At 32.8% G+C, this 15,697-nt stretch overlaps 1 protein-coding gene across 1 annotated transcript; it reads right to left on the bottom strand.

The window, feature by feature from the left end:
- Window positions 1-8,776: 8,776 nt before the first annotated feature.
- Window positions 8,777-14,938, bottom strand: LOC125847401 (uncharacterized). The gene is made up of 3 exons (XM_049527025.1): window positions 14,368-14,938; window positions 14,186-14,325; window positions 8,777-8,959 (listed from the first exon to the last, which is right to left on the bottom strand). Exons 1-3 carry the CDS (start codon window positions 14,936-14,938, stop codon window positions 8,777-8,779), a joined length of 894 nt encoding a protein of 297 aa, XP_049382982.1.
- Window positions 14,939-15,697: the final 759 nt, after the last annotated feature.

Below are 15,697 nucleotides of genomic sequence, written 5' to 3'. Positions count from 1 at the left end.
GAAGACAAGTTGAATCGAAGAACACACGAAAGATTCGACGAGACAAAGGTGGAATCGACGAAGACAAACTGGAATCGCGGCTCCGACTAGGGTTTTGGTGTGAGGGAATCGCGGCTCCGACTAGGGTTTTGGTGTGAGGGATACGCGGGGACCTCCAACTAGGGAAAAGGGACGGACTTTGTTGTTTTAATTTGGGTGTTTTTTAATTAGGATCCTTTTAGAGGAAATTGGGTGGGTATTGGGTTATGGGGCGGATAGTTGGGTTATGGGTTAAAAAAAAGGGTCAAACGGTTAGTTCAATAAGATTAAGACACGTGTAAGAAATTAGGGGTCCGTTAGTGAGAGGGGTATACGTGTACCAATAATTGGACGGCAGGGGCTTATGTGGACGCAAAGTATAACGGAGGGCATACACATAGCATTTATTAAAGTTCGGGGGTAAATCCGTCCCTTTTCCCTTTTGCTTTTTCACTCCGTTTCTTCCTCACACTAACTTTTTCCTTGACCATCTCCCTCCATTTTTTCACCAAAGACTCCATTGCCATCTTACATCCGTATTCCTTACTGGTTATCACTACTTTTAATAACTAAAAATTATCATTGTTCTCCAAGTTTTCATCGTTCATAATTTTTCTCCATTTTTTTTTACCAAGGTCTTCATCCATCACTTGAACCATTGTGAATTTGTTTCCTCCATTAATGCCAATGAACCACACTAAAATATCTTAATATGTTATAATGTATATATATGTTCCACTTAATTTTACAAAGACATACAATAATCATTCTTCACTCTCCAAAATAAGCAGATCTCTATCACCTAGCCGCCTGTAAATTACCCCTCCCCAATCCCCCAATAGCTTCTCTTTATATATTTTTATCACAAAGACTGAAGCAACTACTTCTAGAAAAGGATTTCTGAAATACTTTTTGCAAACATATTACAGATTGTAAAAATGGGGAAAGGGAGCACTAAAGAAAAATGGGGACTAGGTGGGGGGAAGAACGATAGTGGTGTTGGGTAAGAAAGAAAAGAAAATGGGGAAAAGAAGATTTGTCTTTTTATTTATTTTTTCTTTTCTTTTAATTGGTTTTAGTCTCAAATTTTTCTGTTTACGCTCATTTAACGTGTGAGATCACACGTTTGTTCCACCTCAACTATTAAGTTGCCACATAGAATTGGTCAATGGTCAGAGGGGTTTAAAATATTGTGTTTCATTGAGTTTAAGTGTTCAATTGGCAAAGTCATGAGTAGAAGGGTCTAGTTGACAATCTGAGCCAAGTATAAGGGTCTCCAAGGTCATTCCGCCTAATAAAAATATACATGAGGAACGAATATTAATTGGATTTAACTTTGGCTTAAATCATACACCGCCCCCTAAAGTTGTCCGCATAATTCACGTAAACACTTTAACTAGGACTTGTACCTATCAAACGCCTTGACTATTTTGAATTTGAACCAATTAGACACTTTCTACATATGTGGCACGAAAAGTGGGATTCACGCCATATTGGGCGCGTGAATCATTTAATCAAACACATTTTCAACCTTTTTTTTCTTAAAAATATAACAATCTTTTCCAATTTCCTCTCCTTCAAAATTGCACGACCCCTGCTGCTCCTATTTCTTCATAACAATCCACCATCAATATTTTTTTACAAATTTACTTCTTCTATGTTTATACTTAAATTTTATAAAAATTTCAACGATGCAGGCAATAAGAAATCCATACTTCACTTTATTTCTTACATTTCAAGCCCTAATCTGTTGTTTATCATATTTTTATCTGCGTTAATAGTAATTTTATTGGAGCAGATAAACCCTAACTTTGTTGTACACAAGGACACCTCTTCATTTTTTTTAACCCTCTTGTCAATTGTCATTGTATTAATTTTTCAGATTTAGAATTATATTCTGCTGTCATTTTCGCCCGGAGAAATGAAAACTACCATCCACATTTTTTTGCTAGAAAAAACGAAGACTACCATCCTCATCTCCTTTACCATAAAAAATGGAGACCATATACTCCACCCCTGATCCACACCCTTTCTTCCTCCACAACAAAGCATAATCAAAATTCGTAATCAAAATTACAAAAGGAAGAACAAATTTTTTAAAGAAAAAACAGCAACAATTTAAAATAGGAATAAGAAATACGGCATAAAGAGAAACAAAAATGGTGAATTCATACTTAGTATATGTTAAAATCTCTGATTTTTTTTCCAAGATGAACAATAACAATGGTGGACAAGTGATATCTTTTAGGGAAAGAAAAGAAGGGGCAGGTTTGGGGTGGGTGAGGGTGCGTCGGGTCGGGTGAGGGTGGTTTAAGTAGATTTTTCTTTTTTTTTTTTTTAGTTGAAACTTCTTTTCTTTTTTGTTGACATCCAATTTTGACCCTCCACATTTAATTAATTTTTAAGCTTCTACAATCTCAAACAAATTGAAATAATTGTTTTCGCAAATCAAAAAATACTTTAAAATTATTTTAAAGACATTTTTGGTTGTTTTTATATGGATTATATCTCGTTATATTTAAGTATATATAGATTCATATATTTTTCATTTTTTGAATAAATATTTAGAAAACGATCGTACTAAAAATTGGAGTTTTAACTAAGTGTGCATATTTCCCCCCTCGAAAGTCAATTAGACTACATAGCTAATCTTCCTTATGACTAGGCGTTTTTATGTCAAAACAATTATTTTCACATTATCGGAGTTAAGAAGCTTAATAATTAATTGAAAACATAATTTTTTTCGTTCTAAATTTTATCATCTTGTCATTTTGAAGACCAAGAGACCTGTTTCCTTTGAAATCAATTGGACCTCAGCTTTTCAATTCAACAGAAGAAAACACCCAATTTCCTGGCCCAATTACCTTGTGCCCGGCCCATTTCCCCTTTAAATCCATACTCTTCTCTCTTCCTCACCAACGCACAACTCCAACCACGCTCAAAATGTGAACAACAAAAACGACCTCCAAATTCCTAATTTCCAAATTAGCAGCCTTAATTTACTATTCTCTCCCTTGAATCCGTACGTTATTGTGTGCAAGGCACGAGCTCCAGGTCTACCCGAATCTGCCAGGAAATAACGGTAATATTCATTCCAATTTCCTTTTTCCTTTATTCAATTTCCATTCGAAATGGTACGAATTCGTACCTAACTAGTGGGCAATCCTTATCCACTCAAGGATTTTGAAAAAAATTCTCAAAGTCCCATATCGTTTTCCCCCTCAACTTCGACCCAAAAATTGTCTTATATAACCCCTTTTTCTCTTCACTGTTCAAGGGGGGCATTTTTTGAGACCTGAGAGTACCCCTAAAAGTTTGGGAATTCTCAACTCAATAGTTTAAAATTTTTTTATGGCTATTTGAGTTGAAGAGGTGGGAATCGTCTCTGTCAAACTCGCTATCCGGTTCGCTGCCCAGAACCAGGTAATCTTCTTGCTCTTTCTTTAGTCTTTTCTTTCTGTTGCATCGTGGAATTGTTGTTTGTTTTAGTATTGTTAATTATCTTTTAGATTCAACGTGTTTAGTGTGATGTTTATGTGAATGACAGTAAAAGTTTTCATGATCTTGTTCACTTAGTTAAATCAATTTTGAATGAGTGTATTATTAAGTTTGTTGCTCTGTTGATGGCTGTTAATTTAGAGATGTGAATGTGATTTTTTTTACTTAGTTGAATTCATATATCTATATATGCGCTTTGGTTATTGTTATTCTTATTCGACTTTGAAATCCATGTTAATATAGCTGCCGATTTTTTTTTCGTTGCCTTCCTAAAGATATAAGTTGTATATGCTGTCACTTCGAGTTTGTTTGGACTAAAATGTTACGTTAAGCTTCGCTGCTCCTAAAATGTGTTTTCGGCTAATTTGTTGTATGGTTTGAAACAATCAAAGTACTGCTACTCCGGCTAGCCTTTCTTTATTATCGTAGCATGTTTGTTCGAATATCAATTTTGGTGCAGTTGACTGTCGCTCTTATGATTAAAAGTTATTCTAACTCGAATTGAAGCTCTTTTCCTTTCTTTCTCTCGTGTATGGACTTGTTTGTTACTTCCAAATAAAATAGATATAGCCGGGTCATATAGTCATTCGATTCAAGTGTATATTTTTCTGAAGTATGTTCTGCTTGTGTGAAATTTGATTATTACCATTGAATTCTTGGTTCCTTTTTCCTACATCTAACTCCTGTTTATGAATTTGGAATATGAGTTCTCGATTTTCTGTATGCTTTTGTTCATAACCTGTCGTGATAGCTACTTGTAGTTTTCTTAAGAACTAGGAATGATTTATATTTGTTCTTATGTCTGAGAATTCATATTACTTTTTCCTTCCAACAGTCTTATTGTTTTCAGGAGCGTATTTACCTGGCCAAAGGTCTCTTGGGTTTACTAAATTTTTTGACTTAATCTTTTGTTTCTCTGTTTGTTGTTGTAAATTTTAAAATTTGCAGAGAATTGTTAAATTGTCCCATTCTTTGTCTACTTGCTGATTTTCTATTTTTTCTTAAATCTGTGACTAAAGTCATGTTTATGGCCTTTCTTAGTTTGAACGTGAAAAAAATATGTTATGATTGGAAATTAATTGCCTTCTCTATTTCTGTTGGCTTTTCTCTTGTATTGGATAGACTTAAGTTATATTTTTAATTGTTGTGCCTCTCTTCGATTAGTTACTAATTCCTTATCCTTTGTTTTCATACGCATGAATACCCCCATCGAGTCTTTTGGACTCCATCATCTCTTGCATATTCATCTCTTCGGGTCCTCTTCCAAGTCGTATAAAGGAAAGCCAATATTCTCGGATTAAATTTCAAACCTGGTAGCAACTCAGTAGAGGAGTAATAACCGTCCTAAAGGGCTGAAATTCAAATTTTGGACTCTCAAAAGTCCACTAAAAAAATAGCAGCAGCAGCAGCCTCAAAAGGCTAAAATATGAGGAGCAAAATTGGGTTAAAACTCATAATTAATGAGGCCGAGTTGCAGCAGTTTCAAATGGCTGAAAATAGCATTTTTTCGGACTTAAAAGTTCAGAAATAGCGCCAGCAGAAGCAGCCTCAAAAGGCAGGAAAAAGAGATGCAGCAAGTGGACTTAAAGTTGTCCTAATTCTATTAGCACTTCGTCTCTTATCATATTGTGACGTTGTGATATTTGCTTTTAACTTCTAACATTTATTTTATCTAACTTAGATGAATCCTTGGAAGTTTTTTTTAAAATAATTCTTCTATTTGGTTAGTTGTTTACTCTAAGTATTTAAATTTTCAAAACTCTTTCAAGTTAGGCAACTTAAGCTCTTAGACTAACTTGAGAATTATTCATATTCTTTCATAGTTAGTATTTAGCTTTCAAATCCACGTCTAAGTGATTGTGTCGATTATTCGACTCAAAAATTTGACTCGGATAAATTGTTAAGTTAAAATCTTATTTTTGACACTTTAACATTTGAATTATTTCATTATTTGGGATAATACGAATGTACAAGTATCAAAGGATTTTTCATTTAAAATAATANTGGAGACCATATACACCACCCCTGATCCACACCTTTTCTTCCTCCACAACAAAGCATAATCAAAATTCGAAATCAAAATTAAAAAAGGAAGACTAGATTTTTTAAAGAAAAAACAACATCAATTTAAAATAGGAATAAAAAATACGGCATAAAGAGAAACAAAAATGGTGAATTCATACTAAGTATATGTTAAAATCTCCGGTTTTTTTTCCAAGATGAACAATAACAATGGTGGACAAGGGATATCTTTTAGGGAAAGAAAAGAAGGGGGAGGTTTGGGATGGGTGGGGGTGCGTCGGGTCGGGTGGGGTGGTTTAAGTAGATTTTTCTTTTTTTTTTTTAGTTGAAACTTTTTTTCTTTTTAGATTTAGATTTTTTTATATTTAAATTTCATTTATTTAAAATAATTAAATTAAAATGCCACATGTCTTCGTTTAATTTGTTATTTTGTCATATCAGCCGCATGTGCATTACACGCAATTCATTTTTTAACTAGGTGTCAGAAAAATGTTTGATAGGTATTTATTTTTTAAGAATGAAGTGTCTAATAGAAAAATGGATGTGTTGATGTGTCTAAGTGAAATATGCGAACAATTTTAAGGGACCGTCAATGACTCAAGCCTTTAACTTATTAGTTGACCAACTTCTTCATTAATGATCACATACCCATACTAAAACTGTTTGTCGCAGTCTTACCAACAAGTCATACCAACTTGTATTTTGCATGACTATTTTCGATAAAAGGAAAATTTCAACTCCACTAACTTTTACCCATATTATTTGGAAATTATTCTAAAATAAGGGAAGCTTGTACAACTTAAACATTTTTCTTGATCAATTTAATTAGGTATAAACTATAGTACTATTTGTTACAGTATTTTTAAGTTGAAATTGAAAAGAAGTATTTAAATTTTTGTATTTGGATATAATTACTTCACTGATCGAAAATATACAGTATTATATATGAAAGTTTGAAATCGTCTATGAGCGGATATATATACTCTTAATGAAATTAGTATCACAATGTTTCTAAGTACCTCAAAGTCAAAATATAATACTTGCATATACGGATGGCTAAATATACTCTAGAATCCTAGTTTTTTTTTCTTCAAAAAAGTGGAAATTCATGAGATTTGATTAAAATTCATATCTTTATCATCATTAATTAGTAGAAATTGAGGTATGCCTCTTGGTTTTTTTTTTTTAACTATTTTTTATTTAAAAACAATTTGAAGTAGGATTTTATACGCGTATGGGACAATCTCGCATCAAGCCTGCATAATTTCATTTCACATGATAAAATGAACGTGTTTTAACGATGAACTGGACTTCTAAATCAATTGATGACATTTGAAACCCTATTAAGTGAATATGATTTGACGTTTTGAACAATAAAGGGTTGGATATTATGCGATAATTTTTCTTGTTTTGTGTTGTGCATTGTTATTCAACAAAGCCTTGTTTGGGCTTGAATTAATGGGTTGGGCCTACATATATCCCCAAATCCATTGAACTCTTTCGGCTTTAGCAGGCCCAAAATCAGTATTTGATTCGAAACGCAAATTAATATTATTGCTCTAGTTGATAAATATATTTTAATATAGTATATCTTATGTAAGTTTCCCAATTAATATTGTACAAACAAGGGAAATTTTATGGGTTTAATTTCATAAAGCTCAACTTTAGTTCATGGTACGTAATTCCATTTTTTCATCAAATCTTGTTGGAATTTTTCCATTCTAGTTTTGGTTGGGTTTCTTTTTAATTCTGACACAGTTTATAGTGAGTAATCACGAATGCCTTATATACGGTACTCCTTTTGTTCCAATTTATACGTGGCACGTGACACACTTATTTTTAGTCCGTTATCACCTTTCTATAAACTAAAAAATTTTACTTCAAAATTTCACTTTATCCTTAATGATGTGATTTATAGTTACAATTTACACAAATGGTCTAAGAGTATTTTAGATCATAAATTTTCATAGTCTTTATTTCTTAAATTTTATATTAAATTAAATGATGTAACATAAATTGAGACGAATAGAGTATATATATGGGTTCAACTTTTTTCATTGGTGATGGCAGAGATCACATCTCCTTACTAAACAATTTGCAGTCTTACCAACAAGTCATACCAACTTATATTTTGTACTATGACTAGTTTCAATAAAAGGAAATTTCAAATCCACTAACTTTTGGTGACGTGGTGAGAGAGTTTATTAACTTTTACCCACATAATTTGGAAATTATGCTAAATTAAGGGAAGCTTGTAGAACTTAAAGATTTTCTTGATCAGTTTAATTAAGTATAAACTATATTAGTTTTTCTAATTATTGATAAAATTTCACATCTCAGTAATAGATATGCAATTAGATTGAACAGAAAGTGAATAGGGATGTGAGCATTTTTCGATTGGTTGAGGCCCTTCGTCCAACACCGATGAAAGATTAAATCCCATTCATTTCCCCCTAAAAAAAATAAGAAAAGTAAAAGAAAGTGAACCAATGAATTTTTCTTCAACTAATGCTACTACTTAAAAAAATATACTCCCTCCGTTTAAAAAAGAATGTCTTAGTTTGACTTGAAACGGAGTTTTTAAGAAAAGAAGATTTTTTAATCTTGTGGTTTTAAATTAAAGTTATGTCAAAAAAGGAAAGGGTCATTCTTTTTGAAACAAACTAAAATGAAAATGAGATCATTCTTTTTTAAACAGAGGGAGTATTATTTTTTACCCCTAAATCTTGATAAAACAATCCTCACCGTACGTGGATTAACAAATATTTAGAACGTGTGAACACATAGGTTTAAAGATAGTGTTTTAGTTGTTATAGTACTAATAAATATCTTAATGGAATATTTACTGATGAAGGCTAAAAATATTTGATAATCTTGCAAATGAAATTCTATTTAGTTAGGGTAAACTCATTTAATAGTTGAGCCCTATTGTCCCAACTAAAATTTCATAAATGTTCTTTTTGCATGCATGGTCCTATAAATTTGGTCTCTTTTAACGTTATTTTACGTACTCAACATAGAGATTTGAAAGAATTATAACAAGAAGTATTATGGCTATCATATCAGCGAAGTGTCTATTTGTAGTTTCACTTTTAGTAGTTAGCTCATTCTTAGAGCTCACTAATGGAGATCAACTCACTGATGAATATTCATCTCATGATCCAACTCTTGCTGAATCTTTAAGATTTAGGATTCCACATCGACATCGACATCGGCATCGACATCGACATGGTCATCGTCATCCCCCTAGTCCTCGGCCTAAGAGGCCACCACCTACTCCGCCAACTGAGGAGCCACCAGTTGAGGAGCCACCAACGCTTCCGCCACCAGTTGAGGAGCCACCAACGCTTCCGCCACCAGTTGAGGAGCCACCAATGCCTCCGCCACCAGGTGATGAGCCACCAGCGCTTCCACCATGTCGCTGTGACGCGCCGTCTCCATCACCATCACTAGTTGATGATCAGTCTTGAGATATGCTTATATATACCAGAAATTTAGTACTAATTAATATGTTTGAAAAATTAATATAAAGTTAAGTATCGAGTATTAATACAATAAATATAATGGTTCTAGATTTTAAATCTTCTAGTCTCTTTTCTGTCTTGGATTTATGACGAAATAACATTATACTATAAGAAAACATATAAACAAATATAAGAATAATCGGACAAATAAATTATCTCTTGAAATACTCTTCCTGAAATTAATATCACAATGTTTCAAAATTCAAAGTATATTTAAATCTAATACTTGCAAATACGGATGGCTAAATATATATTCAAAATTATTGAAATAAAATAATGAAAAAAAAATACATAAATACACAACTTAAGATATGATAATTTTTAAAATTTTCTATCTCTTATAAAAATTACAAAAATCCATCTCCATACCTATCCCCCTTGAATACATCTTTCTCATTAAGTAATATATCATTTGTAATGTATCACATAATTAAGAAAGGTATCGAGGTATTGAGAAAACTTTTGGAATAAAATATAATTAGCCTATAAATAAATAAGATTTCTGTACATTTCCCAATTGTAGTTTTCTATGAAATGAGGCCGGTCAGGCTCCAACAGTACTTACCGAGTTTCGGATTTTTATTTGGAGCTACAAATAGGCACAAACTCATTAAACACTTATGGGTTCGGATTTTTGGATCCAATCCTTAATGATTTATCATTAAGCTGATATAATTAATTAAATTGTATATCATACTTGCTTAAGGGATATAATATAAATATACACGAGGAACGGATATTAATTGGATTTAACTTTATTAGTTGATCAACTTCTTCATTGATTAATACATCTCCATACTAAAACTGTTTGTCGCAGTCTTATAGACAAGTCATACCAACTTGTATTTTGCTTGACTAGTTTCAATAAAAGGAAAATTTCAACTCCACTAACTTTTTGTATGGTTAGTGGATTTATTAACTTTTACCCACATTAATTGGAAATTATTCTAAAATAAGGGAAGCTTGTATAACTTAAACATTTGTTTGATCAGTTTAATTAGGTATAAACTATAGTGCTATTTGTACACACTTACACTAGTTGTATTTTTAAGTTGAAACTGAAAAGAAGTATTTACATTTTTTGTATTAAGTACTTCACTGATATATAAAGTAGTATATAGGAAAGTTTGAAATCGTCTATGAGCGGATATATATACTCTAATGAAATTAGTATTACAATGTTTCTAAGTACCTCAAAATTTAAATACAATACTTGCAAATATGGATGACTAAATATACTCTAGAATCCTAGTTTTTTTTTTTTTTTTGGTTTAAAAGAGTGGAAATTCATGAGATTCGATTAAAATCCATATTTTTATCATCATTAATTAGTAGAAATAGATATGTCTTTTTTTAAAAAAAAAAACAAACTATTTTTGACTTTAAAGACTATTTGAACTGAAATTTTATACATGTATGGAATAATCTCACACTAAGCCTTTGTAATTTAATAACGTATTTTAACGATGAACTGGACTTGTTGAACTTTATCATTGTATTAAAACTAGACTTTGATTTTATACACGGTTTTTTAAAAATCAATTGATGACATTGAAACCCTAGGGAATATGTTTTGAACAATAAAGGGTTGGATATTATGAGATAAGTTTTGGGAAAATTAGCAAACTAGTCACAATCACTAACATAATTATTAAAAACATTTACACTTTAAAATAATTATTAAAAATGTCAATATTTTAGAAACTAAATTGTATCCTAATATAATTAATTTCCTTTCTTTTTATTTCTCAAATCAGGTTCAAATTGGACCTTTTTTTACTCCATTATCACGTACAAATAAAATAAAATATCCATTACCCACTTATCCCTCTTTCTAGGTTTTATTCCTAATTGTTCCTTTCTCTCTCTTCCCTTTTTCACCATTGTTAGCTCCATTTCTTGTTCAAATTCGAATTTCCTACACATTGTTCAAGAAATCTCACAATTAATTCAAAAGATTTTCACCCATTGATACAGGTAAATTCGAAGTCAACAAGTATGTTGTGAGATTTCTTGTGATTTTGTTTTATATTCACCAAATATTTTGTATTTCAATTTTTTCGTCTTTTAAAAAGTATTGTTCAATTTTTTTGTGAGGTTGTTTTCATATTCACTAAATATTTTATGAGATTTCCCCCTTTTATGTATTCAAATTTTTTGTCTTTTAAATACTATTGTTTGATTTTTTTGTGATTTTATTTTCATATTTGAGATTTAATAGATTATAGTAATTTACATTGGCATTCAAACACCATATATTCTTTAATCTTTTATACATTCATATTAAATATTTTCGAATTTTGCTTATAGGGTTACTAATATATGCACAAGTGAATATGGATTCCGATTTGAATTTGGTGAAAAAAAATCGAAAAAAAGAACATAGCAGACGACGAAGAAGAAGAAGAAAGAGAGAGTCAGAGAAGAAGGTTGCAAATTGTATTCATACTAATTTTTGTTTGTCAATTGTTTTTTCTTTTACTCAACATTTGTATTTTTATCAAGAACATTGTATTTCTTTTTAGTTTGTAGTCATTCAAATAGGTATGTCAAATGAATTTGTATTTCTTAAGCATATATGTATCTTATTTTTTTCACTGCCAATTTGTATTCTTTTTTTTAGAATATTGTATCTTTCCTCAACAGATTGTATTGTTTTCACTATGTATGCTATTATTTTCCAAAATCTTGTATCCTTTCATAAATCATATTTTTATGTAGTGATTAGATTATATTGGGATACAATCAGTTATGTTTTTGTAATACAAATAAAAGAAAAATATATTTGACAGTCATGTAATACAATTTTGATCACTCAGATACAATTTGTAGATTTGTAGTTTTCAATGTGAAAGTAAAATATCAATTTTAATTTGAATGGTAAAGTGAGCAAATAAAATGTAAAAATTATTGGTATGCAATATTTTAAGTGATAAGTTCCTTTTTTTTCAAATATTATCTCCCCTGATTTTCTCCTTTCTGTTAAATAATTGTATTTTTGCAAACAAAACAAATAAAAAAAATACATAAATCAATAAATCAGATACATAACAAAGTAAAATATTAACATTTTAAATAAATATTGAAAGTATGGATAAAGAGTCCAATAAAATGTCAAAATATTGACATTTTGAAAAATTTTCCATAATTTTTCTTGTTGTGTTGTGCCTTGTTATTCATCAAAGCCTTGTTTGGGCTTGAATTAATGGGTTGGGCCTACAGATATGCCCAAATCCATTGCACTTTAGGGGATTTACCGGCCCAAAATCAGTGGTGGATTCGTAACATAAATTATTCCATTATTATTGCTATAGATCCATATTATTGCTATAGATGATAAATATATATTTAATATAATATATCTACGTAAGTTTCCCTATTAATATTGCATGAACAAGGGATATTGTTTGGGTTTAATTTCATAAAGCTTAACTTTAGTTCATGGTACGTAATTCCTTTTTTTCTTCAAATCTTGTAGGAATTTTTCCTTTCTGATTTTAGTTGGGTTTCTTTTTAATTCGGACACAGTTTATAGTGATTAATCACTAGTGCCTCATATATGGTACTCCCTCTATTTCAATTTATCCGGCACGTGATACACTATTACTTTAGTTTATTTTAAAAAGATTGTCACCTTTTTATAAAGAAAAGTTTAACTTAAAATTTTCTTTTTTTCCTTAAGATGTGATTTATGCCTACATAAATGATATAGGAGTAATAAATCATAAATTTTCAAACACTTCATTTCTTAAATTTTATATTAAATTAAATGATGTAACATCAATTGAGACGAATAAAGTATATATATGGGTTCAACTTTTTCATTGGTATTGGCAGAGATCACATCTCCTTACTAAAACTATTTGCAGTCTTACCAACAAGTCATACCAACTTATATTTTGTACTATGACTAGTTTCAATAAAAAGAAATTTCAACTCCAGTTATAACTTTTGGTGACGTGGCAGAGGGTTTATTAACTTTTACCCACATAATTTGGAAATTATGCTAAATTAAGGGAAGTTTGTAGAACTTAAACATTTTCTTGATCAGTTTAATTAAGTATAAACTATATTAGTTATTCTAATTTTTGATAAAATTTCACATCTCAATAATAGATATGCAATTAGTTTGAACAGAAAGTAAACAGGGATGTGAGAGTTGTTTGATTGGTTGAGGCCCTCCATCCTTCACCGGTGAAGGATTAAATCTCATTCACCCCTCCCTAAAAAAAATAAGAAAAGTAAAAGGAAGTGAACCCGTGAATTTTTCTTCAACTAAGGCTACTACTTAAAAATAATTATTTCTCCCCCTAAATCTTGATAAAACAATCTATCACCGTGGATCAACAAAATTACAGAAGGTGTGAAAACATAGGTTTAAAGATAGTGTGTTAGTAGTTGTGTAATAAATATCTTTATGGAATATTTACTGATGAAGGCTAAAAATATTTGATAATCCAGCAAATGAAATTTTATTTAATTAGGGAAAACTCATTTAATAGCTTAGCTCATTGTCCCAACTAAAATTTCATAAATGTTCTTTTTGCATGGTCCTATAAATTTGGTCCCTTTTAACGTTATTTTACGCACTCAACATGCAGATTTGAAAGAATTATAACAAGAAGTATTATGGCAATCATATCAATGAAGTGCCTATTTGTAGTTTCAATTTTAGTAGTTAGCTCATTCTTAGAGCTCACTAATGGAGATCACCTCACTGATGAATATTCATCTCATGATCCAACTCTTCATGAATCTTTAAGATTTGGGATTCCAAGAATTAAACCTAGACCTAAGGCTCAACATGGACATCGTCGTCCCCTTAGTCCTCGGCCTAAGAGGCCACCTTCTCCGCCAGCTAAGGAGCCACCAGTTCAGACTCGACATCGTCCCCCTAGTCCTCGGACTAAGAGGCCACCACGTTCTCCTCCAGTTCTTCCGCCACCAATTCAACCTCGACATCGTCCCCCTAGTCCTCGGACTAAGAGGCCACCCCGTTCTCCTCCAGTTCTTCCGCCACCAGTTCAACCTCAACATCGTCCCCCTACTCCTCGGACTAAGAGGTCACCCCGTTCTCCTCCAGTTTTTCCGCCACCAGTTCAACCTCAACATCGTCCCCCTACTCCTCGGACTAAGAGGCCACCAGTACTTCCGCCAGTTGAGGAGCCACCAGTGCTTCCACCACCAGTTGAGGAGCCACCAATTATTCCGCCACCAGGTGAGGAGCCACCAGTTGAGGAACCACCAGTGATTCCGGCACCAGTTATTCTGCCACCAGGTTAGGAGCCACCGGTACTTCCACCACCTGTTGAGGAGCCACCAGTGCTTCCGCCACTAGGTGAGGAGCCACCAGTTGAGGAACCACCAGTGCTTCCGCCACTAGGTGAAGAGCCACCAGTTGAGGAGCCACCAGTGATTTCACCACCAGGTGATGAGCCACCAGTACTTCCGCCACCAGTTGAGGAGCCACCAGTGCTTCCGCCACTAGGTGAGGAGCCACCAGTTGAGGAACCACCAGTGATTCCGCCACCAGGTGAGGAGCCACCAGTGCTTTCGCCACCAGTGCTTCCGCCACTGGGTGAAGAGCCACCAATTGAGGAGCCACCAGTTATTCCGCCACCAGGTGAGGAGCCACCAGTGCTTCCGCCACTAGGTGAGGAGCCACCGGTACTTCCGCCACCAGTTGAGGAGACACCAGTGCTTCCGCCACTAGGTGAGGAGCAACCAGTACTTCCTCCACCAGTTGAGGAGACACCAGTGCTTCCGCCATTAGGTGAGGAGCAACCAGTACTTCCTCCATCAGGTGATGAGCCACCAATGCTTTCCACCATGTCGCTGCGAATACAGTGACGGCTACCCGCCGTCTCCATCACCATCACCAGGTGTGTGATAATCAGCCATGAGATATGCTGATACCAGAAATTTAGTAGTAATATGTTGAGAAATGAATATAAAGTTAAGTATAGTGTACTAATACAATAAATATAATGGTTCTAGATTTTCAATCGGAGTTATACCACCAATTATATCATACTTCTTAATTAACTATATATATACATATAGCCAGCCGATTTTTATTTTTATTTATCTTAAAGCCGTCTTGGGGTGATAGAGGGTTTGACAATGATCCCTATCTGTCAAAAGGTAACTACATTTACGATGGAGACATAAATCATAACCTCCTAAAAAATATTATATCTTCACAATTTGAGACTCTATTGTTAAAGCAGAATGTGTCTGATCTGCTTGTTGAGCAAAGATTATCCTCTTCTTAACAATTAGAATAAAAGAAGAGTAGATTTAATTATAGGGACAGAGTAATATAATTTTTTTGTCGTATCCTAAACCTAGTAACCTGATTTATGTCCTCTAGCTTGCTCAGGGAGGTTGGTAGGTTGTGATACCATTTGGTTCTGTTCATCATGGAGCCAGTCTTTGCGACTTCATTTGCCTCCCAAAAAAAAAAAATGTATGAGTTAAAAAATTGAAGAAAGATACATGGACATGAGTCATGACAATGGGGGTTGACACAATTTTTTAAAAATTTAATGTAGGGCGGAGCGTTTGAAATTCGGATGAGTCCAATTGTCTAAAATGAAACACATTTCGTTTGAAGTAAACCAAATCAGAGTTTT

The sequence above is a fragment of the Solanum stenotomum genome, chromosome 12 (assembly GCF_019186545.1).
Source record: "Solanum stenotomum isolate F172 chromosome 12, ASM1918654v1, whole genome shotgun sequence".
Classification (NCBI taxonomy): domain Eukaryota; kingdom Viridiplantae; phylum Streptophyta; class Magnoliopsida; order Solanales; family Solanaceae; genus Solanum; species Solanum stenotomum.
Note: the sequence above shows the minus strand (reverse complement) of the source record. Positions and strands in the feature narration are given on the sequence as shown.

Excerpts from the sequence above, each read along its gene's own strand:
- LOC125847401 (XM_049527025.1), bottom strand. The coding sequence starts at position 14,938 with ATGGTGATGGAGACGGCGGGTAGCCGTCACTGTATTCGCAGCGACATG. Across the intron at positions 14,326-14,367 it reads CACTGGTGGCTCCTCAACAG|CTGGTGCCGGAATCACTGGT; the intron begins GTGGTGGAAGTA and ends GTGGCAGAATAA. Across the intron at positions 8,960-14,185 it reads GTGGCCTCTTAGTCCGAGGA|CGACATGGTGGAAGCGCTGG; the intron begins GTAGGGGGACGA and ends GGCGCGTCACAG.